Here is a 26,816-nt window from a genome sequence, read left to right on the forward strand (position 1 = left end):
CCCAGTAGTTTCAGAGGAGAAGATTTTTTATAAGAATACTAAAATTTTTGAAAATGGTTAAAAATTGACTATAAAGGGCAATAACTCTTTAATGGGTCAACTGACAATTTTGGTCATGTTGACTTATTTGTAGATCTTACTTTGCTGCACATTAATGCTGTTTGCAGTTTATCTCTATCTATAATAATATTCAAGATAATAAGCAAAAACTGCAAAATTTCCTCAAAATTACTAATTCAGGGGCAGCAACTCAACAACGGGTTGTCGGATTCATCTGAAAATTTTAAGGGCAAATAGATCTTGACCTGATAAACACTTTTACCCCCCATGTCAGATTTGCTCTAAATGCTTTGGTTTTTGAGTTATAAGCCAAAAACTGCATTTTACCCCTATGTTCTATTTTTAGCCATGGTGGCCATCTTGGTTGGTTGGCCAGGTCAGGCCACACATTTTTTAAACTAGATACACCAAAGATGATTGTGGCCAAGTTTGGTTATATTTGGCCCAGTAGTTTCAGAGGAGAAGATTTTTGTTAACGACGACGGAAGCCAAGTGATGGGAAAAGCTCACTTGAGCTAAAAAGGAAAATCTGACCAATAACTTCATTATTTTTTTAAAAGAAATGGTAGGAAAAAAATAGATTTTGCATGTTTCACAAACCTATCACACCAGTTACATTTTCCAAGTATCAATATTTTTATATTTTGTATAGCTACAGAATTTATAGTGTGTAGGTTTCAGAAAAAAGAAGTTTCATCATTAGTCTGTTTCTTGTCAGCTTAGGGAGGGGGAGAAGGAATCTAAAATATTTTAGCATTGGACACAGAATCAATACATGTATGTGATAGTTTTATTAATTTTTTCCTGTGACCCACCTTTCTAGTGATAACTGTAATTTTAGGAACAGTAGCCTCAGCAAAAGCATATAACAATTTAGCACCATGCCTGATGATTCCTCCATATTCCTGTCCAGTACCTGCAATATATATATACTTCAAATATTGTAATTCATGGTATAAATAAATCAAAATATTATTTGAAACATTACTTGGATCAAATTATCAAACTTAAATTTTCAAATGACTTGTAATACAATTGTGTTTTTTTTGCTACTGACCCCCAAAAAATCCATAGAGGGTTAGTAAAATCTATAGGGGGTGAAGCCCCAGGCCAAATCTCCTATGGATTTTACTCACCCTCTATGTTCCCTCAGGGTCAGTATTGTTCAACATTTTTCACTCATTCACCATTAAGAAATGCTCCAAAAAAGAGGAGACTTCCCTTTTTAAGCATTTAAAGTGAACTGTCAAAATTTAAATGACATATTCTTGTTGCTAGTTTTTGTTTATAATAATTATATGTATGCATCCAACATTAGGAATACAACACATCCTTCTGGTTGAGCCAGTTCTTGGTCTTCTCTCATGCATCTGGCACTGTGAAATTTTGTTCTCAAGCTACCTTATCAGGTCTTTGTTTAATTTTAAAGCTCATGTGCTAAAACACTAAATTTAAAATCTTACTTGATGTGACCAAGCATTTTATGATTTGACTTACCAGGTAAAAATCCAGGTACATCAACAAATGTAACTATAGGAATGTTGAAGGAATCACAAAATCTAACAAATCTTGCACCTTTAACTGAAGCATTTATATCTAAACAACCTGGAAATATAGATAAAAAATTATATAAATGAGGGGCTATCAATACTTTTTGGTTTGATCAACTGTTTTACCAGTAGCCCAGTAGCTGACATGTTTGTAAGAATCAGGCAAATTTATTATGGCTTCAGCTTAACAGAAAAGAGTTAAGTGGTTCATATATTCATCCTTTATTGGTAACTAACATGTACTGCAAATAACTTTTTTGTAATAAAAGAGAAATTATCATAAACATTATGGATGTGTGTATATTTCCCTTTTATCACGTTTATTTATACATACATTTTCTTGCTTCTTCCTATAAATAACTTCCAAATTAATAAACATGTACTTATTATCATCATATTTACTGTTATCAAACCTTTAAACATTTAAATGATAAAATCTTATTTGCTTATTTGATATTTACTTATAAATGTATCCTATAATTTATCTTGATTTTATCAATGAATCTTGATTTTATCTGAGAAAATTATCTTACATTGACAACACAAATCCTATTATTTTGAGCACCCATTTTAACTGGACCGATCATAAAAATGGACTTTTCTCAGTCTAATGGAAAAGCACAGACTCCAGCACTGTGTCAGTTCTGTGAAGAATCACCAGAGATTAAGTGGAAGTGTATTAACTGTGAATTATTTCTATGTCAATTGTGCAGTACAAAGATACACAGTAAAAGCAAGGCATCTAAGGAACATGAAATTATCAGTTACAAATCAATTGAAACAGAGGATGCTGCCCCTTCAATGGATAATGTGGATATTGAGAGCATGGTATGTACAATGCATAGTCAACAAAAGTGTTTCGTCTTCTGTAAAGACTGCAGTCAGCCAGCTTGTTCAAAATGTTTAACTGAGACTCATAAACTACATGACTATAAACCCCTGGATGAAGCCTATAATGATATAATCTCTGAAAAGGAAGAACTTATAAACAAATTGAAATCAAACCTTCAGTTTCTCAGAAATGCAAAGGACAAACTAACCAAAATACTCTCTGATGGGAATAACAATTTAAAAGAAACAAGGGAAGCAATTAAACGAACTGAGAAAGAAATGAAGGAGTCTATTACAAAATATGTTGCAGACCTTTTCCAAGAACTTGAAGCAAAATCAAAAAAGTCAGAAAAAATGATCAAAGACGAACTTTCCACCATGAAAAAGAATGAGGATAAGTTGGAAACCAGAATAAACAATCTAAATGAAGCAAAGCAGGATCATCAACTAGTAGACATTTTATCTCCATTGCCAAAGTATCCAGCGAAAACAATCAAACATAATGAGGTCACATTCATTCCTAGCAATATGCAAGAGAAATTAGGGAGGCAATCAGTGCTTGGTGATCTTTATACAATTCCAGACTTGGAACTAATAGACTCTTATCAAAGTGCTATTCAAAATGTGACAAATATACTACTCTATAGTGACAACTGTGCCTTTGTAGGAAGTTATTCAAGTCAAAAACTACAAAAAGTTATATTTGGTAATCATCGTATCAAAGTAGAAAGAGAAATGAAGATGAAAGTGTATGATATGGCTAAGACAAGGGATGGAGAAATACTTGTATCATCTGAAGAAAGTGAAATAAAACTATATACCAAAGATGGACAATTAAAAACATTTAAATCATTTTCTCCATTGAAAACTTTAGGTATTCATATCACAAAAGATCATAAGATAATAATAGGGCTGACAGAATCTTTAAAAATACCTGCTACAAAAGACAGTATTAGAACACTTGTGATTATGAACCAAGATTGTTACATACAAACTACTATTGAATTTGAAAGTCTTTTAACATATCCATACAGGATCCAATCTTTCAATGATAAGATATTAGTTGTAGATATTATAAACACAGAATGGGAGGGAAGGGTAGTAATGTTAGATGAAAGGGGGAAACTCTATTGGACTTATAATGGTTATAACAGTATCAACTCAGATCAGAATCATTTCTATCCAGATGATATAGCAATAACCTCTGCAGATACTATTTTAGTATCTGACTGTGAAAATCATACTATACATGTATTAAATCCTGATGGGCAACTTATTGTATGTAAGGATGTTAAATGCTTGGGAATAGAATTACCATTAGGTCTTTGTATTGACCAAAACCAAGTTTTATGGATTGGATGTAATACGTATGTTAAAGAAAAATTTAGTAAGGCTAAGCTAAGTTGTGTAAAACTAACCTAACTTACAGGTTTTAATAGATAACTATTAAAAGCTGATAATTTTAATATTTTAGTATATTTAGTAAATAGCTTCATCTGTTTTAATCACTACGTCTGTTCTCTGCACTGATTTTTGTATATAACTAAAATATTTTAAACTTGTTTAAATAAATAGGCCACGTATGCACCAGTTATTAATCATCTTTATTCAGATGGAAGCCTGGGAAACTTAAAAAAGAAGAAGCATTTATTATCTAAAAATCAACCAAATCAATGCACAAATATACATAGTTACAACACTGAGTTATAAATGTTAATGAAATTTTCTTTGAATAAACATACAACTAGCTGTATCTATATATAATTAACTAAATTTACATGCTAGAAATTTTAGATGCATTTATTGATATATTTAGAGTTGTCTCCCCTACCATGATAGTACAATTGGATTTACATTGAATAATTTTAATAAAATAATTCTGACAGATTTTAGATTTGTTCCTGACCACCATTTAAGTATTTTGAAGATTTTCAAAGTAAAAGTTGTTTGCCAATTGTGAATACATTATCAAATGTCTTTTATCTTAAATGTCAGCTGCCATTTGTTTCTATCATAATGTTTTTCTTCTTATTTAAATTTTCTATTCAATACATTATCATATTATTACATTATCACAACTACTGTCAATCTTTTCTCTCTAAATTTTGTATACCTGCAGCAACTTTAGGTTGATTTCCTACAACACCAACAGTCTGACCATTCATTCTTGTAAATCCAACAACAATATTCTTGGCATAATTAGGCATAATCTCAAAGAATTCCATATCATCAGCTACCTACATGTATAAACGAGAAACATTTGTGAGAAATTGATATAAAAAATCAGGATGATTGCAAATGAGACAAATATCTATCACAGTCCAAATGATATGGATGTAAGTGTACTCTATGTTAAAGGGGAATTTGCTACAAATGCTACTGATGTATGATGTATTATGCAACTTGCAAGTCAATAATTAAACATCATTTCTAATCTAAACGAAATAGTTATTCCTGATGACTCTCTAGTTTTACTTTTAAATGTTGATCCTTTTTTTTTAATGAAAGAAAATGCTGACTACATTATGAAAACACTCAAAGTTAAAGGTTGCATGAATACAGATGTTACAAATGACGTTGTTTTAGAACTATACTTACACCAAGAATTACATCTTTGATGTCATAAGCTGCTGTACTTTCCAGAGGAACAACTGTATCCAAGCCAGGTACATCTCTAAATCTGAAAAATAGATATCAATTTCATATTCAATAGCTTGTATACTTTATAACTTTTTCATCTTTAAATAGGCACTACTTTCAAAGTTTTCTGCACATTCCTTTGTATATTGTGACCTGCACTGGCATGTATAATGTTTGCCATAATTAGTATTAAATTACAAACGAAAGTGAAGCAACGCCTGAAGAATCTGTAGTACGTAGAGTTCATAAAGTGGATACCTCGGGTATGCAGGGTTGTTATGATAAAAAGAGAGTCTTATAACAACAACACTTTAGGGACTGCTGCTGAAATTTATTGATCAACATGTTTTGGTACCGTCATCAGGATAAATACAATACATAAATTCATGCTGTAATACAAAATCGGGTTTTAAAAAAAAAAGCAGGCTTATGCCCCTACAAGGCATCACTTGCAAGGTGCAAATGGATTAATATAAGTTGTAATAACTTGTTTCCTAATCCACTATAAATTAATGTTTAAACTAAGCTGAAACCTTAACAATTGTTGACGCCTCTGCCACCACCAATGTGCTGGAAAAGCATCACCTTTGTCATGTTTCCTGAAACATTTATTGAGGTGAGACAAGAACAGCAATAATAGTTATATTCCTTTACTAAACAGATACAGTACAAAGACAGGCTTGTCTCATGTACATCAATTCCATATATTTTTATATCCAAATGGTTAGTACATTGTATTGTGAAGGGTCAGAAACATGCTCTTGCAACTTTATGGTTCTTTGACCTACAGAGTTTATGTTAGTTTTAAACATATCTGTATATATAAACTATCAAAGAAACAAATTGGTAAAAGCAAGTTTATTGACTCCTCTATGTTTGATCATCAAAAGCTAGCAGATTTGTCTGTTTGTTGGTGACAACTTTTAGCATCCTTGGTAGCCAGTTGTTATGTGTAGATAAGCTGGAATACTGTAGATTTTTTATTCATTAAGAAAAGGACTACAGTAATAATCAGATTTGGACACTGAGTTCTGCTTATTTCCTCCTTCCGATCAGTAGACTATGTCACTCCAGTAAAAAGGTGTGGTCCTCAGACATACTTATGGTGGATCGTGACATACTTACGGTGGATCGTGACATACTTACGGTGGATCATGACATACTCTACGAGGTGCTGGATCCTTGTTACTCAAAGGTAGAAAGTTAAAGAATTCTCTGACTTGAAGTATGGCATCAACATCATTATCAAATGCTTTATGTGCAACACCTTGGGGAAAAAAAGTTCTTATAATACCAATGTTACAAGATACAGTCTCCATACATAGGAAATTCTTAGAGGAAAACTTTATCAAAGATACAATTTCATTTATAATTCTTTTTTTTTGCTGTAATGAAAAATTTCTTATTCTTTGGTTTATTGCTATAGGACTAAACCCCACATCTAAGTCTTCAGATTTGTATTTCAATATTCATACTAACTTCCATTTCAAACATGTAAATTCTAAAATAATTGCACTGCTTTTTGTTTATATGAAAAATGTGACAGTATCAGGTTCCCAATATTAAAGACACATTCATAATTTCAGTTATAATTTTCCATCACAAAATTTTGGCGATTAAATTATTTTTACCTCACAGTTTTACCAGTATAGATGGTGATTTGCCAAAAAAAAAAATGCACAAATTTTAGAATTAACAGTATATTCAATTTTAATGTTGCTTTTGGTATACTCCATACCTGATGTTGCTGTATGAGTTTTTGCCCCTCCAAGCTCTTCTTGAGTTACATCTTCACCAGTAACAGACTGAAATAAAAGTAAGATATATGGAATATTCATACAGAAGCCATAGTCAAATTACTATACTATCTGCTCTTATACATTTTGAATCAGTCACTTGAAATACTTGAAATAATCATAGATGACCAAAAAAAAACTGATGATACAAAAAATATGTATGATGTACACATATGATAATCTATGAAAAAAAGAATTTTAAGGCTTAACACAGTCAACCTATAACTTAATATTACTGAGAAACTGATCAATCACAAAAAAAAACAATTTTTAAAAAATCAAAGGTTCTTATTTTTCTAATATATGTATCATCCATATTTTATGCCACCTAAAAGGCAACATCAGATGTCTGCAAAATTCTGCTGTCATTTCTAAATTTCAACCAATAAAGAGTCAATTACACAAAAAAAGCATATGCTGTTCATATAAAATCAAGGACAAAGCAATAAATAAGAAAAAAAAGCACGTGAGAAATAAATCAGCAAAGCAAAGAAATCTTTTCAAATTCAAATGAACGTTGTGGAAAAAACATTTATTGGTTAAATAATCTTCAAAAGTATTCAAATGCAGCCAACATCTGCATAGATATAAAAAGTTAATTTATTGATAGATGTACTAAGTTCAATTTGTTTCCTTTTTAAAATTCTTTTGATTTATGCTAAAAACTTAAGATTCTTCAAATGTTCAAACTGTTGAAGAAATGTAGCATGCATGTTTAAATATAAACATTTACACTAAAAAAATTCAAAATATTTGATTGATCAAAATTTTAAATACATATAATGTTGATTTTAAAAATTGCTTTTTTTTTTTTTACCTATGTTTGCCTGTTACATGGATCATAGAGTCAGCATCTTTTCACACATTCTTACTGATTTGAGTTAACCAACATATGCTATCTGTCTACCACAATTTTTTAACTTCAATTTTATATAAATTAACATGGTTTTGCACTGATATAACTAATGTTATGGGTATTTAATAAGTGCACTTGACTGTAATTGCACTGATTAATTGGGATTTTTTCATGTATCTTGATAGCAATCTGAGAAAACATTTCACCATTTGTTGCAATATGAGCCCATGCTCCAATTAGATACTGTTTGTACATATAATTATGCTTAACTTAAGATTTATCTGTTTCATCAAAAGAGTTTTCTCCCTTTAATGATTCTGATCTTTTTTATTGTAAAGATGATACATCATCGTAGCAAATTTCTTTGATTTTTTTATTACTGGCAAATTGTGATGAAAGTATAGCAGTAAAGAGTTAACATAAGGGATGTTATAGACCTGAATGAATTAAATAAGCTAAGACAATTTGAAGAGCATTAAAGGAATTCATGTTTTACTGGACCGTTACTAAAATGGGTAAAAATATTCTGGTTATAAAACAACATAGTTTATATGCATTAAAGAAGGTTGAAAAATAATGAACTACATACAGATTTCATTGGTACCTATGGTTTAACCAATTTTATCCATAAGAGAAATGATAACCAGATGCTCTGCAGGGTGCAGTTTTATATGACCACAGAGGTTGAACCCTGAACAGTTGGGGCAAGTATGGACACCACATTCAAGCTTCATACAGCTCTGAATTTGGATTGTGATTAAATAGTTGACACAGCAAAGGTTTCTGACACAGAATGAATGTGGTTAAGTGAACTTAAAATTATTTATTTTTTTTTGCTTTTGAGCAATACACTTTGCTGTTGAATATAAATCCCCTCAAAAAAAAATATTTGAAGAAAAGTTCTTTTTAATTTCTGAAATCTAAAATGAGAAAAATATTACCCCTCACCCTTCCCAATTTTTTTTCACCTCCCCCAATCCCTTATTCCAAAAATAATCTCAATTCAAATTTCTAATTAAGATGGCAACAATAACATCTCATCATAAAGTATCAAAATATAAAATAACTTACAGCCATGGTTAAAATTAATATTAATTAACAGTAACTTCTAAAAATAAATTTACAGCTACACATCTCAAGACAATTATCACTCCCTTTTACACAATTTTCAAGCAGTGTAAGGGAGGTAATCAAGTAATCAAACATATATATAACAGTATTCTTTAAATTTTAATTTTAATTGAATTACCTCCCTTACATTGCTTTTAAATTGTCTAAATTGTCTTTTAACCAGAAAAAAAACATGTTTCCCTCTAATTGCTTAATGATTTGATCCATTACCCCCTATAACCATCCCTTAGTAGTATGGAAACTTGTGGCAAAATTTCAAAGAGATTTATAAGCAAGTTATTGACTGAAAACTACAAAAATGCTTATTTGGGCCCCTTTTTTTGCTCCCCACTTATTGAAACCCCCATGGAGCAAGAACCCTAAAACTTAATTCCAGCCTTTCCTTTGTAGTATGAAACCTTGTAGTATAATTTCAGAGAGATCCATACAATAGAAAAAAAATTTATTGTCTGTAAACTAGAAAAATTCTTCTTGTTGATCCTTTTTTGGCCCCTTATTCCTAAAGGTTCAGGGATATTAACCTCAAACTGACACCAAGCCTTCCCTTCATTATATGGAACCTTGTGGTATAATGTCGAAGAGATCCATACAGTTAAACATAAGTTATTGTCCCTAAACTCCAAAAATGCTTGTTTTTGGCTCCTTTTTGGCCCTTAATTCCTAGACTGTTTTCTCCATAACCCTTAAAATAAATCCCAACCTTCTACTTAATGGTATGAACATTGTGGTACAATTTATACTTATACACAACTTATTGTCCTAAAACTATATGATACTAAATAAATGTATGTTTTGGGCCCCTAATATTCCTAAACTGATGGGACCATAACCCCTATCCCAACCTTCCTTTTGTGGTTATAAATATTGTGTTGAAATTTTATTGATTTCTATTTACTTATACTACAGTTATTATCTGGAAACCATCCGTCTTCGGACATAGCTGACAAAGATGACATGAAACCAATATAAAAATTAACCATTTTCCTACAAGGTAAAATTTGACCAAGTTTGATAAATACAAATATCTAGAAACTATATGTAAACACAAACATGACAAAGTTCTAAGCATTACATGCTGACCAAAGACTGATTTTATCTTGAAATGACTCCATATTACATTACTTAATTTATGACCACACATTATCTGATCATCAAAATAATCATCTGTTTAGGTAACAGTCAAAACACTGAGGGGAAACAAAATAGTCCATTTTTTTCTGAATTTTTTTCTGGACTCAATTTTTTCTGTTTGATTATAGGTTTATGCTGAATTGAAACATATATATAGATTTAAAAAAAAATCTTACATCTTTTTGGGGATATCAATCCAGGAAAGTGGAAGGATATCATGTTGACTGGAAGTGGTGCGGCCTAGTAAAATCAGCAAACAGAAAGTAGAAATAAAAATGTTTTGACTTAAGGGTTACATAACTTTTTATTCTTTGTGTCATGACCCACTTTTTTGCTAGATTAAATCACATTAGTACATACAAGATATGAACATGAAAAAATGTTTCTATATACCGTAGCATTTTTTATTTATTTATTTTCAAAGATCAGCTGTTTTGCATGTAAGCCTATGGAGCAGTCAAGTTCAAGACTGCAACCTTTAGCAATTTTGTTTCAAGTATTAGTTATCAAGTTTCAAGTATTAGTTATCAATTTCTATTAACTTATTTCACAAAAATCACCTAACAATCTTGATAGAATCTAACAAACTGTAAGACAAATTGGTAAGTGGTGACTGTGGTCTAGGTGATTGCAGTGACTAGTGCATATTGAAACTATCATGCTATGTCATTTTGTGTAGAGCAAAATAAAGGTTAGGATGCGGTAACAGTAAATTGAGAGCGCTGGCTAGAATATCACTGTTTCAAATGGCAGACAACCTCATTGTATACAGCTCTTTCTTGTGTTCTTAATATGCAACAGAAAAAATGATAAAGAATGGACTCAGTATACTGGTTAAAAAGGTATTAAAAAACAAAAGCAGCTGCAGAGTATTTAAAATCAGAGTAATTTTTATTCTTCCCAATGAATGAAGGTCATCTTGATCCTTTGTCAAACTATAAACATTATGTCATGGGTACTCAAAGATTACAGGAAAGTTATGTAAATAACTTCACAAATCATGCAGTGTTTAATGCAACAAATTGCACCAGGAATGCACAAAACTTGCAGATAGGGATGATATAACAAGTATTTATCCACTGTCGATCAAAAGACTCAATTTTACCCACAAAAATATAAAACCATAAATATAACATTTCTTGATAATTAATTTCTTTCAACTGAAGCATGTAAGGGGTAGTTGTATTAAACAAAAATTCTATACATAAAATTATTTTATGACTGAATTATGAAAGGAACAGTCGTAGATGTAGATTTATTGCTGGCACTTAAAACAATCTTTCTATGGCAAAAGTAAGACAAACATTTTATCATGCCATAAAATTTGCTTTATTAAGTACATAAGATTTTCTTTTCCTTTCTGTATAAAACATGTACAAAAACATAAATGCTCTTGATGCTGAACTCAGTCAGACAGAAAACAATCCTTTGATATTATCAGCCCACCCATGAAATTTGAGATCCCACCAAAGCTTTCTGACACATATCAAAAGTTCATTTCCAGAAGTGAACAAATTTAGACATCATATTGAAATTTGTATAAAACCTATTGTTTAAAGGATAATTATTTTAATAGTATTATTTTATGATTCTGATAAGATTTATTATAAAAGAAAACCTTGGGGGAAAATAAAAAGTCAAATCAAATAAATTCTGAAGTGTCAAAGTAATTTATCATAGCACAGTTTATATCTGTTTTATTTTCAACCAAAGATACATAATTTGGCAACCCCATAAAGAAAATGTTTAATAAAGCAACAATTGAAAGGCAGCAGAAAATAGTTCAGAAAATGCCAACAACAGCCTTTATTTTTTAGAAGCATATATCAGGGACTGAATCATGTAAAAAGAAAGGGGGGATTTTTCATCATTAATTGTTTTATTGGTTGTTTTGGCAAATTAAAATTGAAAATGATTATAAAAGAGGGACGAAAGATACCAGAGGGACAGTAAACTAATAAATTGAAAATAAATTGACAACACCATGGCTAAAAATGAAAAAGACAAACAGACAAACAATAGTACACATGACACAACATAGCTATAAATTATAGCTGATTATTATGACACTACTATTTTTAAACTTATAAATCAACATATTTTTTTGCAATCTGAAAAAAATCAAATACTGAATGAATCATACTTAACTTAACACTGATTAAGTAATGGAGAGAGATTTTTCATTTTAAGTCTTTACATTCAAAAAGTGTAACAAGGACAAAAAGGTTGAGGAGCAATGAAGGATCATGACTTCTAGGAGCAGTTTCAAAATATGCAGCTGAAATTAATCATATTCATCAACTCAACAAGGCGTAGAAAAAATGATATAATATCTGTTTTTCAGCTCAAAATATAAAATGCACTCAAAGTTTCCAGTTGACTGAACAAATAAATTGGATCCTTACAAAATTTAATTAGTAAGAATCTATTTAATTACTGTGCTGGATACATGTGCAACAGATTGTGAAATAATAATGTTGGGGATTTTTGTTGAACATGTTTGAATGGAATCATTTCAGCTTATAAATATATTGCTCTGGTGGTCCTGGATCTAAATCAGCTTATTTTCCCCTATCTTTTCTTCTTTCTTTTGTTACTCCCTGATGTGAGTGTAAGTCAACATATTTTTTTACCAATATTGTCATAGAATTTATATTTATATTTAATTGTATAAAATAAATATGCAATTAATTTTGAAGTGCAGTAAACAAAACATTTCAAAAATTAATTTCTTTTCTTTTGATAGATTCAGATTCAAGATTCAGATTCAATATTTTATTATAGTCTCACCACATACAATATGATATATTAATTCAGTTTTGAGTGGTACACAAATTTCATTTTAAATGTGCACAAGAAATATTGTGTACTATTATGTTCTTAAAATGGTAAACTAACATGACTAACAGACAAAACGTTAAAAAGTATTGCTTTATATTAAAGGGGTATTGTCAATTTTATGTGTGCAATTTGAGGTTGCAGCATTTTAATTTGCACAAATTTAGATGCCTGAAGATGGCTCAAATCTGCACTTCTGATAGATCTTGACAAATAGAGTTTAAAATTTGTGATAGTATATCAAAATTGTCTATAATCCTTACAATAATAAATTTAATTACATGTATATTATAAGCACTGATCACCTTTTGACTTTATTGATAAGCATAAAATTGTTACAGGTCAAAGACTTTTCATAAATATGTTCATATATTCAACATTATACATAGTAAAAGAACACTTTTAAATATATATATGTAACACTCCCATACGTGTCCTGTCCCCCAAACGTGTCCGATTCCCCCAAACGTGTCTATTCTCCCGAAATGTGTCCGTAATATCCAATATTCCCCAAACGTGTCTGATTTTATAACCCCCAAACGTGTCCGATAATTGTTATTCGCCAAAGTGTGTCCACTATTAAACGCCAGGACGTCTCACGTCTTTTAGCACTAATACATGAATAAAATCAATTACGTTTACGGCAATTCTATAATGGGGGACACAGTTGATGAAGTGGTCATTTATTAGTATAAGTTGGTTCAATGCCGGTTGTTATTGCAAATTTAACCTGTAACATATAAATCAACTTTTGACTGAAATTGCTTATATTCCAGTTGCAAGTATTATGCTCGTTTAGAGCGCACATACATGTACAAACAATTCTAGTTCAGTTGAATTAATCATTTACTATGTAATTATTGTACTAATAAACTCCGATGAAGCCTTTTATATTACAGCTAATTTTCGAATGCATGTAGAACAAAACTTTGGTTAGCTTGCTTGGTTTTCATTGTACAATCCATAGGATAAAACCCAATTAAATTCAAATATAATATATTCAGGTTAAACAATGCCTATATATATTGTTTAAAGATGTCAATCTTATTTACAAAGCTTGTATGAACAATTATACAAACAAAGCATTAGGAAATCAGCTGTAATCCGCGAATACTGCACGGCGGGCTTTTAAAAGAATTGACTTCCTTTTTTTTCAACAGTTCTGATATTTTAAAATATATTCAAATCATAAACTGGTTATCAGGTATTTTAATAAATTTTAGGTTTCCAGCATCACTACTAAAGTGAAGACATACAAACAAGAGTCATAAGTCCAGTGCCAAATATTTCATGCATTATTTGAACGATATCATATTAACAATAAATACTATACATACGTTTTATTATCATAACGGGGATTTAGTATTGGGCCTACATTTGTTTACGATTATTCGGGATTAACATTAGTTAAACTTAAAAATCTAAAGAGCCAGTAACGACCAATTTTTTTTATAACTTCACTAAGAAACTATTTGATTCTCTCAAAATAAATAGAAAAAAAACCTCTTAAAATTATAAACTGGTAGTAAGGTTTTATATCAGGAACTTTTGGTTTCGAGCATCACTTAAATACACGCAAACAAGAGACATTACATGGCAAATATTTCATGTATGGACAGGACGACAACATACTTTGGATAAGTTATATAATGAGATGCGGAAGAATATTTGCCGGAACTCTTGGTATGTACCTTATTTATTCCGGGAATTTGGGATTAGGCCTAAATGTGTAGTTATAAGAATTTGCACTTTACGGTTATTAGGAATTTACACTAATCGTGACTCAGAATTAAATTATTATTTATTTTTTTTGGAGCGGAAAAGGACAGTTTTATTTTTACGGAATATCAGTATAACAATCTTTTATTTCCCTTTATATTATAGGACAATTTTGGGGAATTGGGCACGTTTGGGTGTTAATTAAAAAATAGACACGTTTAGGCGTTTGAATAATACAAATGACACGCTTTGACGCCTTTTTTACAACTAGACATGTTTTGCAGTTCGATGACGTTGATGTGGACACGTTTGGGAGTATCGGACACGTTTGGGGGGAAGGACACGTTTCTGAGTGTTACATATATATATTAAATATACTTAATATTTGCGAAAGCAAATTTACAGATCTAACATTGTTGGGTTGATGTTTAGAACAGTATTAAATATATATATATATAATTAAAAAAATTAAATATATATATATATATATATTGCATGGATCCATCATGTTCATGCAAATGATTCAGGAATAAGATGAATTTAAGAATCCTAAACTGAATCCTATTAATTAACAAGTTACATTATTTATAAGGAAACATGCCAAATGCCTATGTTTACGTTACATTAAATGAACCATGTCTTTCTACTAGGAAGATAATAGATAAGACACTAAGTAATTACAGGCTGGTATTCAGATAAACTTTAACATGCAATATATTCATTGATTATTTAAGTGCAATTTTCCTCCTTCTAAGTTATGATTTTCCAACAAATATAATAACCAAAAATACTTAAATATTGTCTTATTATTTTGATAACTTGATGGAAAGAAAAGAGAATAAAAAATGTTCTAAACTCCAAGGTCTATTAATCAATCCATGTTAACATATACTGGAACCCTTCACAAAAATCTTTGAAAACAATCATCACTGGATCAATGTATGGAGATTAACTGATAAGTTGATAAGTAATAATCAACTAACTCTGTGTTTTACTCTTTTTCAATGTTGTGTATGTTAAAAGTATTTAGTTTAATTACCAGTAATGAAGGATAGAAGTAATTTAGTAATTGAGATCCAATTTCAAATTTGTTCTGCTGCCATAACTTTTTAAAATTCCCTGAAATGATCCTCTGGCGATGATTAGCCAATCAACATTTGAGTGTGTAGAAAATTTAATACCCTCCACAATGTGTATTTTATCAGTGGGTCACTGGAGTGTAAGATCTAAACACAGCTACAGCTGCTGAAGGCAGGTAAGAAAATGGATAATTGTTATATAATTAATGACCACTTTTCAATATCAGTTAATACAACAAATCAAATAATTAACTATGATCATAATCAAAAGTTTTGAAATATTTGTTATGTTTAGTTCTGTGGTAAAAATAGAGGAATAGAGCTGATTCAGAAGTGGTATCATTTTGATGAGTGTACATTTATACTTGAGGAATCAATTTTAATAAATGGCAAATGATCTTAGGCTAGTATATAAAAAAACAAAAAACCTACAAACCTGAAAATATTTGTTCTTGGTGTTCTCAGTAGCATGTCCAGCAAAGAATTTTCAAATAGGAATTTGTTTAACATCTGCCAAGCTTTCAACAAGGTATTAAGATTATAAAGATAAAACCATTTCTTAGTAACAGTGTCAATTTTTAACCTAAACTTTTCTAATTGTTTCTGAACTTTTCTAACTGTTTTTATGCAAAAAGATTTTTATGTAAACTCTTGATTCAGAGTAAGCTTATAAAACTTTAAGCTTTGTAGAAAAAGTTATAATATAAAGGGATTATATTTTCTTATGGGAATATATTAATATTCATCTTGATGGCAGAAGGTGTCAGATAAATTTCATGTTAAACACAAGGGAGTACAAAAACTTATAAAAATTTGCCAAAACATTAAGAAGAAAGAGTAGGTAAGGGCCGATTTTGGCCTCAATTTTCAAGTTCATCTGACGAAATATTTTAGACACTTTTTAAACACTTAATTGTCTATTTTAATTCATTCAATTAGTTTTTGTGAAAGATTTTAACTGATTAAGTCATTAAAAACGCTCCGATTCAAGCTTATATATGAAAAATCTATCAAATTTGCCAAAAATCGTCACTTTTCAGATGGTTTTCGTCAAAAATGAAAGTGGCCGCATCTGTGCTCATCCTCAACCTTTATATATATTATGTATTATCATCAAATACAACTTACATTTCAAATTATGAATGAACACGAATGCGGCCACTTTCATTTTAGACAGAAACCGTCTAAAATTTTACTAAAATGCTAAAATTGTGAAGATTTCAGTAATTTATCATGACTTTATGATGCTAGTACCCGATATATGTGCATTGTATTGTCAAAAACAGCCCATATTTATGTAGCAGAATCATTCTACTTTCCAATAAATAGCTTAATGATTACATTATCACAATTTTGTAAAACTGCTATATTTTGGGGCCAAAAAGGGGTCTTACTGAACCTACTCCTTTGGTAGATGCATATAAGCAAATCTCATGAAACTCTATAGATCATATCTTAAACTTGACCTATACCAAAACTGTAAATAAGTTATAATTCTGTTGAGTAAAATAAGAATGGACACAAATATCCAAATATAAATGTAAATATATATACATGTATATATAACTTTCCTAAAAAATGAAAAAAACTTGTGCATACAGGGAAAAAAGTGTGATAACGTTTGGAATTTAATAGAGGTTAGACCTACTAAGGCCTTGTGCCATAAATTTATATGAACACAATAAAATAAAATTCTACTTTTTTTAATCCCATTTTCAAAAAAGAAATACCCTCAAACTTAATAAACAGAGAACATTTTAAGCGATCTTTTTCTCCAGTCAATTAAAAAATATGTGTATAAGGGTGTTTGATAGATTTTAAAGCTTTTTATCAATTTAAGTCAATTGAGGCACAGTATGAATTGATATAAAATTATATGTGAACAGACATTATTGAAATTTATTTTTTAAGGACAATGAAATTAAATTCTCTAAAGTAAGGTCCATTAATTTTATTTTGAAGGCTAGAAATTTAAATCCTAAATTTCTATGAAAGAAATGACAAATCCAATCCTTGCAAACAATGCACTAGAAATCAGGAAGAAAATTTGTTAACACAGTCATGACAGTCTTCTGTTCTATCTATATATCCACTTACAATTAACAAATTGCATATGCTGTCAAGAAATTCAATTTAAATTTTGTTTGAATCCAATGTAAAATTTTTGATAAATTGAAAATTGCATAACTTCAACGGTACAGTATTATAGTTTTTATTTTCTAATAACTATTTTTTTTTAAATTTAAAGCCGTAATCATGATTTAAGAAAATTCTAAGTTCTTGATACTTCAAAAAGCAATAAATATTAAGTTATGATCATGAACAGAGGATGATTTAGAGGTTCCAAGGGTGCCCTGTTTCCCTCTTTTGTTGGAAAAATTTGGTTGATTTTATAGGGAATCACTGAAGCATGACAGGAGTAGGTCCCCTCTTAGGCAGTCAGTGGGGCCTCCCCTTATGAACATTTTTTGACGAGTTAATTCTTTGACTGTCTCAGACACTTTCTGAACTTTCATAAACTTGCCCTGTAGCATAAAGACTTAAAAAAAAATATATATGATTTTTTTAAATCAAGAATCATTATGAGGGTTATCTCTATAATGGCTGTAATTTTCTTGTTTATACAAAAACAAACTATAGGAATAAGGGAAAATTTTGGCGAGTTATAATTTGCTTGAAATAAAACCAACCAAACATGAAATCATCTGTTTGTACCATGTATTAGTGCAGTAGATTAACCCCTAAAATTTACAAATGTGAGTCTTCCAAGGAAGATATGTGTCATCTAGCATCTCCTTATGATGTAAACAGGAAAGAAATGATGATATTCGTGTCTGAGTATGGGAAAATCCAAAAGTTATTCAGATAAAAAGTAATAATAGCAGGTGCTCATGCAACTTTATGTCCTGTAGAAGAACCTACAAGATCATTGGAATTCTAAGAGGCATTTTTCCAAGAATTTTTCAGAATAACAGACTTTTACAAGTAGAAAAAAAGTCATTCTCCTTCCAGTTTCCATCACCTTTTTTGCTAGCTTTTTTATATTTGACACTTTTTCAATTTGTATTTGTCTTTGGGTATCTACTAATAAAAAATAAGGAGATATGGTATGATTGCCATTGAAACAACCGTCCACTGATGACAAAATTGCAAGAATGTAAAATACAACTGGTCCCCAAACACTCATGATATTTTAGGGATAGCGCAAAACTCTTCTTTATTTGCATATATTCAAATTTCACAAAAAAAAAGTTTAATGGGTGACTTCATGATGATTCACTATATGATGTATTGTCTTTTGTGCAACTCAAGTATTTTTTCATTTTTATATTTACATATTTGTAATAATTTTTAATGCACTTAAACTATTTCTTTCATGTCTTCTTTAGATATTATTTAAAACGGATCACAACTAGTACATGTACACAAGTACTCAAGCGTAACTTGGAAGAATTGAATCTTTAAAGGAAAAGTTAATAAATGAATATTTGGTCACATTGTTTTTATAGATAAGCATTGAATTCATTTCATTTTAATTACAATCATTCAGATTATTTATTTGAAGGATTTAAAAAAAAAATGCACCTCACGTGGCACAAATAACATAATGTTGCCATATGCAAAATGCTAAGTAGTGAATAATAGTCTAAAAAAATCATCATTAAGTAAAACATTTACAACATAATTGATTCTGATGAGGAATTTATTTTTTTAACTTTATATTACATATTTTTTTTTTTTTTTTTTTTTATTTCAAAACATTTTTAAATAAAAAGCATATATCATATGTCATGTATGTTAAAATATGCAGAATTGTCTGAAGTTTTTGCTCTTTGGTCATAATTTTTGGTTGCTTTCAATTTCACATGATGTGAGCCTACATATTTTAGTCCAATTAATCTTCTTTGAAATTTCTGGCAAATTTCCAGGCAAAAAACACCTTAAATTAAATGAATTAATAAAGAAATTAAAATCAGTAAAAAAAGAACTACAAACAAAAAATCTGTGACAATTTTGCTTCTATTGGTATCAAGTTCATTTATTAAATCCATAAGAAATATTGACCAAATTATAATTTTTGAAGAAAAAAAACATGGTTTTATATGAAATTTATATTGAAATAATTGCCAATGTCCTTGTTTCCTTGAAGTGTATATATGAATTATGTTTAAATATTTTCTAGGTAGAAAGCAGCTAAAAAGTTGTGTTTCAGCTAATGAAAAGGAATATTAAAGTTGATGCTTACATCAACAAAACAGAGAACCGTAAGGATGACAGTACAATGAGAATATCAATAACGAATTTTAGACTTGTAATAGTAGTTGCCCTCTCCTTGTACACATTAACTGTCGCTTTTATATTCTGGGGATTTCAGGACAAATCATCATGGTTTCCAAAGAGATTCAGGAAATCACATCTCAGTGAAATTCAAGTTTTAGTTGATGATGATGAAGAGGAAATGTATGAATATGTAAATAAAGAAGAAAATCCTACCATAGAAAGTGATGCAGAACAGCGGGAAACAACATTCCTAAAATTAGGAAATATATACATCTTTTCTGCATATTTTGACAACAGACCAAATATTAGGCCAAAAATTAGAATTATGACAATAAAACAATCTAATTGTTCACAAAACATTGGTTGTGCTTTTAAATATCAAAATCACTGGATACGTGTTTATGCAGAAAGACATGAAATGTGTGAGAATCATGGGAGATTTTATGGAGGCTGGATGTATTTCTGTGATGTTCCAGAACAATTTATAGATACAAATTCCAATGCTCTTTCCACATCAGATATACGTTTATTTGAAAGCAATAATTTGGAAATGTTAGTTCCAATCAACATCACATCGCAAACTTATCAGGATAGTTCAAAGTTCAAATTATTAGGTCAATTTACGGACCCAATTGGAATATGTATTCCTCCTTTATTTGGTGAAATCAATTTACCAATGCTTTTACAGTTTATAGAACTAGGAAAAATACAAGGGGTAACTCATTTTACCTTTTATTTACATAAAATTGATGATTCCATAAGAAAAATTCTGGATCATTATCAGGAGAAAGGAGATATAACACTTGTTGAGTGGATTCTCCCTTCAACTATTTCATTGAGGGAGATATGGTACCATGGACAAATGTTAACCATACAAGACTGTCTTTATCGTAACATGGCAAGGACTAAATATCTAGGATTCTTAGATTTAGATGAATTTATCATTCCATTAGAATATTTCAAACTAACTGATCTACTTGACAACTATGCAAAGAAACTTCCAACCATTTCAAACATATCAGCATTTTCATTCCAAAGTGCCTTCTTTGATCCCAAACAACTTCCTGATCCGTCTCAGCAACTAAAGATCCTTCAGCTTCAGAGACGCAACAGTAAACTTAGTAAAGTCAGAACCAAATTGTTAACTGTTCCTCAAAATGTGTTTGAGTTAGGGATCCATCATGTTAGCAAACCTATCGATGAATTTAAACAAGTTCTATATGTTGATCCAGATGTAGCAAAGATTCATCATTACAGAGCATGTATAATAAACTTTGAACCAGATATGACGTGTTTTAAAGACTTGAAAGATGATACAATTCTCAAGTACTCTGACGAACTGATACAGAATTACAAGGATGCCGTTAAAAATACTATGCATTTATTTGCTCCTGCAAACGAGCTTCAAAAATCTTCTGTAAAATAAATTGTTATTGTTTCTTTCCTTTATTTTTTCAACACAAATCCTCTTTTGTCAATATCAGAAGAAGGAGATATGGAAATAACCAATTAATATAGGCAACCATACAGCCTACAAACAGATGCTCCGCAGGGTGCAGCTTTATACGACCGCAAAGGTCGAACCCTGAACGGTTGGGGCTAGTATGGACACAACATTCAAGCTGGATACAGCTCTGAATTTGGATTGTGATTAAATAGTTGACACAGAATGAATATGGTCTAATGAACTTATAATTTTCTTTGTTGCTTTTAAGCAATTTACTATGCTGTTGAATATTAATCCTCTCAAAAAAAAATTTTTGAAGAAATTTTCTTTTTAATTTCTGAAATCTGAAATGAGAAAAATTGAACCCTTCGCCCCCCCCCCCCCCAAATCCCCCAATTTTTTTTTCACCTCCCCCTTTCCCTTATTCCAAAAATGATCTCAATTCAAATTTCTTATGGAGTTTGCAACAATAACTACTCATTTAAATACATCATAAAATATTAAAATATAAAATGTCATAGTCATGGTTAAAATTAATATTAATTAATAGTAACTTCTAAAAAAATAAATGGGGAATGTGTCCAAAGGGAGACAGATGGAGCCCCCGCTAGCATATAACGTTATAAAGGGACATACCTCAAGAACTGTAAAGGTGAAGCTGCCAAAAATTGAACTTAAACTGAGTTTAGAGGTAATAAGCATTATATACACATTTCATTAAATTTAGTTGAGACAAACTTAAGTTAAGAGAACAGAAACTAAAAAATTCTTCAATTTTTCCATTTGTAAAGGGGAATAACCCTAGAATGGTAATCAAAGTGCTTGTAATCACTGAATGGTAAATACTGCTTTAATTTACCAGTTGGTAGTAAAGTGAACATTGCATTGTATATTGTATATAACATTGATTTAAGTTGATTCAACTACTATTCTGGACTGTTTACCCCATAACCCACAAAATATATCCCAACCTTCTACTTATTGTGGTATAATTTCAGAATAATTGAAATACTTATACACAACTTTTTGTACTGACACTAGATAAATGCTTGTTTGGGGCCCGTTTGGGCCCCTAATTCCTAAACCTTAGGGACCATAACCCCCAAAAACTATCCCAAACTTCCTTTTGTGGTTATAAACATTGTGTTAAAATTTTATTGATTTCTATTTACTTATACTAAAGTTATTATCCGGAAACCATCCGTCTTCGGACGACGACGACAACTACGACGACGTGATACCAATATACGATCCCAAAATTTTTGTGGTCGTATAAAAATCCAAATCATAGGCATATATTGGTTGTCGTCTATAAAAGGCCCAGACATGAAAAATTTGAAACAATTCAATTGAGAAACTGCCTAATTCATAACAAAACAATTAAAAAAGACAAATATGAAAGACATAAACTAATGACAAATACTGAATAACAGGCTCCTGACTTGGGTTAAACTTGTTTGTGAGCACTCTACCCTTCCCTAACCTGGTACAATTTCAGAGCAATCGAAATACTTATAAACATGTAATTATCCTCAAACTACAAAAATGCTTGTTTTGGGCCCCTTATTGGCATTAAATTCCTAAACGGATGGGACTATCATTCCCATAGAGATCCATTCACTTAAACTAAAGTTATTGTTCAGAAACCAAATGTGTTTTCGGACAATGCAGACAATGACACAGACATTGACAACAACATCATAGCATTATACAAACCAAAACAAATTTTGCGGTCATATAAAAACTTAAAAAGAACCTTAAAACCTTCATATCAATAATGGCCAAGGCAATTTCAACAATAAATTTAATGCAAACAACTATGAAACAAAAAAAATGTTCTTTGGAAAAGCTTAGACATACATTTTTATACATATATCTTAATGGAACAGAAAGGATATGGTGAATCAATTCTTGACATAGTCAATATACACACAAACAGCACTTTCATTACTGATCTTCATCTCAGAGAAGCATACAACATGGAGCAAAATCTCTCACCTCACTGCAAGTTCAACATAAACCCCTTACATTGGTTTGAGCATGGTGAGTGGAATACTTTGCTAGAAGACATTTCTAATACATCTGGTCTTGAAAAACACAGTTACTGGGTAATACCAACTAATTAAAAAATAATTCATTACAGCCCTGTAATTAGGATACTGTTTTGGCTGTTCCTTTTCTACCCCATATAATAATACTATTAATATAATAATGTTCAATAACAAAACCAATTTTAATCTTATCACATTCAGAGGCATACAAGAAGTATGAAAACACCAGGTGATACCGGAAGCATACATATGATGTCGCCTTGTTTAATTGCTAGACAATAACATAGTTTTGCTGAATTTTTGTTTTATGAATTTTTTCACAGAAATAACTGAAATTGACTCATTTGTTTATTTAGCATTAAAATAGAAATACCCATACTGTATTTGAAGCTTGGCCTATGTAAAAAGTTGGTTTTACTGTCGAATATTGAGTTTACTTGGTGGTATAAATAATGTGGGTGTAACACGGAACTGTCAATTTTGTGTATTAATGTGTTTGCTCTAAAGGAGATATACTGTGATTAACCCAGGTGAAGATATTATAAGTTGTCATATCAGATAATACATTATAAATTTATAATGAGTAAAATAATCTAACAAAGACTGTCATAAGCTGTCTGACAATCTCACTGTTAAATACAGAAATAATATCAACATTAACAGCAAAGTCAACTACTTTAAGCTAAATGTAAGAGGAGATAACATGGCAGAAAATAATGTATAGAAAAATAAGAGCTTAAAGACAAATAAATATAGACACTTAAACTACCTCCACACAGTAAAGGGCTTAAAGCTTCCATTAAACATTAAATTCGGAAAATCTATTTTCATAATCCCACCAAGGTTGAGTAAAATTACACCAAAATTTATTATCAATTGTTTGGTTCCATTATTATAGGGCTTAATGTTTTAACTGATTTCAGGGAAATCATTTGTATATTTTTTGTAATAATTTTCATATCTACAACTTTTGATTTTTCATAGTCTATGGGAGATAACTCTTTATTTTTTTCAAATAAAATTTATAAAATATTGTCTAATGTATTTTTTTTTTTAAACATTTCTTCAGTAGCTATCAATACAAAACATTTATGACCATTATAGTATTATTTGTTTTATAAACTAGTGAATACATAAATACCGAGATAAAGTAATCAATTGATACACCATATGCATATTTCAAAAAAATTATTTCTTTTAAACGGTGTTGGAAAATTGAAACATTTTCAATGTAGTACATGTATCAAAATGTGAAGTGGTAATTAATCAAAATAGCAAAAGTACAGAAACAAGCAGCAACACACTTAAGTATCAGGAGTTTAACATCCTTTAGTCGAATATTAAAAAGCAAACAGTAAAGGAATATTCATTCTAATTCATTATTGGCACATTGTCATCAGATTTGGTTAGCAAATAATATTCTGCATAAATTTGGGCACCTAGTTATGGTAACAAAATATCTTGAACTCCAACAAATGTATAAATTAAATTAGTAAGAAACAATTTTATTTCTTAGAAACACAAGTTTATTAATATTATATTGAAATCTAAAGCATAAAAGAAGCACACACATCCATTGAAAGTTGAAATGAATCCCTGTTGATTCTGTACTATTTAGATGCTTCACATATAGTTAGTTCATGCACTTTTAGACCCAAATTCAAAGAGAAGAGAATATTTTCTGCAGAAGTTCTGCAGTAAAATAGAGATAATTGCAATATAATTGCAGTTTTACAGACAAACATCTAAGATTTTAGAGGCAAATAAGTATTGTAACTCACCTTGACAACATCAGGTCCTGTTATAAATAAGTAGGAGGTATCCTGAAATAAACATCATATGGCTCATTTTATTTTCAAATGTATATATAATATTTGATATAAATAGTTTTACTACTTTTCTATTAACAGATAACTATATGTCTTGTTGACTGATTTTGAAAGTAACAAATAATGATTAACTGTATTTCCAATAATATTTATAGTATCTAAAAGTATCTAAATTTCTGCTAACCTTGACCATAAATACATAATCTGTTAGAGCTGGAGAGTATACAGCACCTCCTGAAAGTAGATAAAGAGATATATAAATCAAATTAGGAATTGTTTCATATAATTAATAAAGAGGCAGGCTGTTATATTTGTTTTACGCTTATTGTTAGGCCAAACAAAAAGTATGTGTGTTTACTGTCATATGGTGATTTTTTTAGGGTAGGTAGGCAGGGAATTTTCTTTATTTTTAATATTTTTTTACATTGAGTCTATGAAGCAACATTATGACTTTAAAAGTGCTGAATGAAAAATAGTAAAAAACTTTAGGTTGGGGGTTAAACAATAAGCATAGGTAGGGGTACACATAATTTTTAGTTTGGCCTTATTTACATTATTATGATTATAACTTAAATAAAGCTTTTGGTTTTGTACTGTATAAATTTTTTCATGACAAATCCTCTTACAGATTATTGCATGGTGTGTATTATTCTTATGGTAGAAGGCAGTGTGATGGCCTATAGTTGCTTACATCTTACTAATTATCGATGGATACTTGTCTCAATGGAATCCCATCATACCTTCTTTTTTTTTTTTACAGTTTAGTCTAGCTAAAATCAAACCTCTCAGATGCTCCATTTTTCTGATATTTCACACGTAATCACACTGATAACACTTTATATGCAATATACACATTGTCATATAATCAAATTCAGCATACAGTACATATTCAACAGAAAAATCAATAGTTATCAATCCCAGATAGTGGACCATACACTTTATAGGATAATTTGAATTGTTCTACTCTTGAAAGTTGCAAAATAAGTTGGTTTACAGAATCTAAACTCATACATTTTTACCAATGACTTTCAATACTTTACAAACCATTTTTTTGGAAAGGAAAGTATATACGTTGCCATTGGAGTACAAGTACATGATACAATAATCTCACGCAAAAACCAAGAAACAACAAGCATGTACCAAATTACTTTTTTTCGCATATTTTAATCAAACAATACACAGATGGTAAATTATTTGTCATTACAACAATACCAGACTGGGAATTCATCGGAATAATTTTAAATCTGTACACTCTGCATCTTTTGACTATCTTACCTGCACAAGGACCCATAATCAAAGACAGTTGTGGAATTACTCCTGATGCATTCACATTTCTCTGTAATAGACAAAAATCGTATCATTATATTAAATCATACAGCTTACTCTGGAACTAATAAACTTATATTGTATAAGGCATTTGAAGTAAAGTGTCTTGTTATTTTTCTGCAGTATAGTTAATCCTGTCTAAACCCTATGTCATAAGAAGTTGAATATAATGTTTGTATTTGTCTTGTGTTCAGCATGACTAAAAACTTTTCCTTGTATGCCCAGATACAAAATGGCAGCTTAGACCTTAA

At 30.2% G+C, this 26,816-nt stretch overlaps 3 protein-coding genes across 3 annotated transcripts in view; 2 read left to right on the forward strand and 1 right to left on the reverse strand.

The window, feature by feature from the left end:
• The window catches only part of LOC139514188 (propionyl-CoA carboxylase beta chain, mitochondrial-like), a 43,972-nt gene that overhangs the window by 9,775 nt on the left and 7,381 nt on the right, over positions 1-26,816 (reverse strand). The window contains exons 6-14 of the mRNA XM_071302994.1: positions 26,515-26,575; positions 25,424-25,473; positions 25,192-25,233; positions 6,820-6,886; positions 6,228-6,348; positions 5,040-5,121; positions 4,555-4,678; positions 1,558-1,665; positions 876-976 (exon numbers count right to left, since the gene is read on the reverse strand). Coding sequence (XP_071159095.1) covers positions 876-976; positions 1,558-1,665; positions 4,555-4,678; positions 5,040-5,121; positions 6,228-6,348; positions 6,820-6,886; positions 25,192-25,233; positions 25,424-25,473; positions 26,515-26,575 — 756 coding nt within the window. The remainder of the gene's footprint in view (positions 1-875; positions 977-1,557; positions 1,666-4,554; positions 4,679-5,039; positions 5,122-6,227; positions 6,349-6,819; positions 6,887-25,191; positions 25,234-25,423; positions 25,474-26,514; positions 26,576-26,816) is intronic.
• Positions 2,179-3,863, forward strand: LOC139518142 (uncharacterized). The gene has a single exon (XM_071309836.1). It carries the CDS (start codon positions 2,202-2,204, stop codon positions 3,861-3,863), a length of 1,662 nt encoding a protein of 553 aa, XP_071165937.1. The 5' UTR covers positions 2,179-2,201.
• LOC139514191 (beta-1,4-galactosyltransferase galt-1-like) lies at positions 15,712-21,352 on the forward strand. The gene is made up of 2 exons (XM_071302998.1): positions 15,712-15,807; positions 19,815-21,352. Exon 2 carries the CDS (start codon positions 19,848-19,850, stop codon positions 21,336-21,338), a length of 1,491 nt encoding a protein of 496 aa, XP_071159099.1. The 5' UTR covers positions 15,712-15,807; positions 19,815-19,847; the 3' UTR covers positions 21,339-21,352.

This window comes from Mytilus edulis, chromosome 3, assembly GCF_963676685.1.
Source record: "Mytilus edulis chromosome 3, xbMytEdul2.2, whole genome shotgun sequence".
NCBI lineage: Eukaryota > Metazoa > Mollusca > Bivalvia > Mytilida > Mytilidae > Mytilus > Mytilus edulis.

Excerpts from the sequence above, each read along its gene's own strand:
- LOC139518142 (XM_071309836.1), top strand. The coding sequence starts at position 2,202 with ATGGACTTTTCTCAGTCTAATGGAAAAGCACAGACTCCAGCACTGTGT.
- LOC139514191 (XM_071302998.1), top strand. The coding sequence starts at position 19,848 with ATGAAAAGGAATATTAAAGTTGATGCTTACATCAACAAAACAGAGAAC.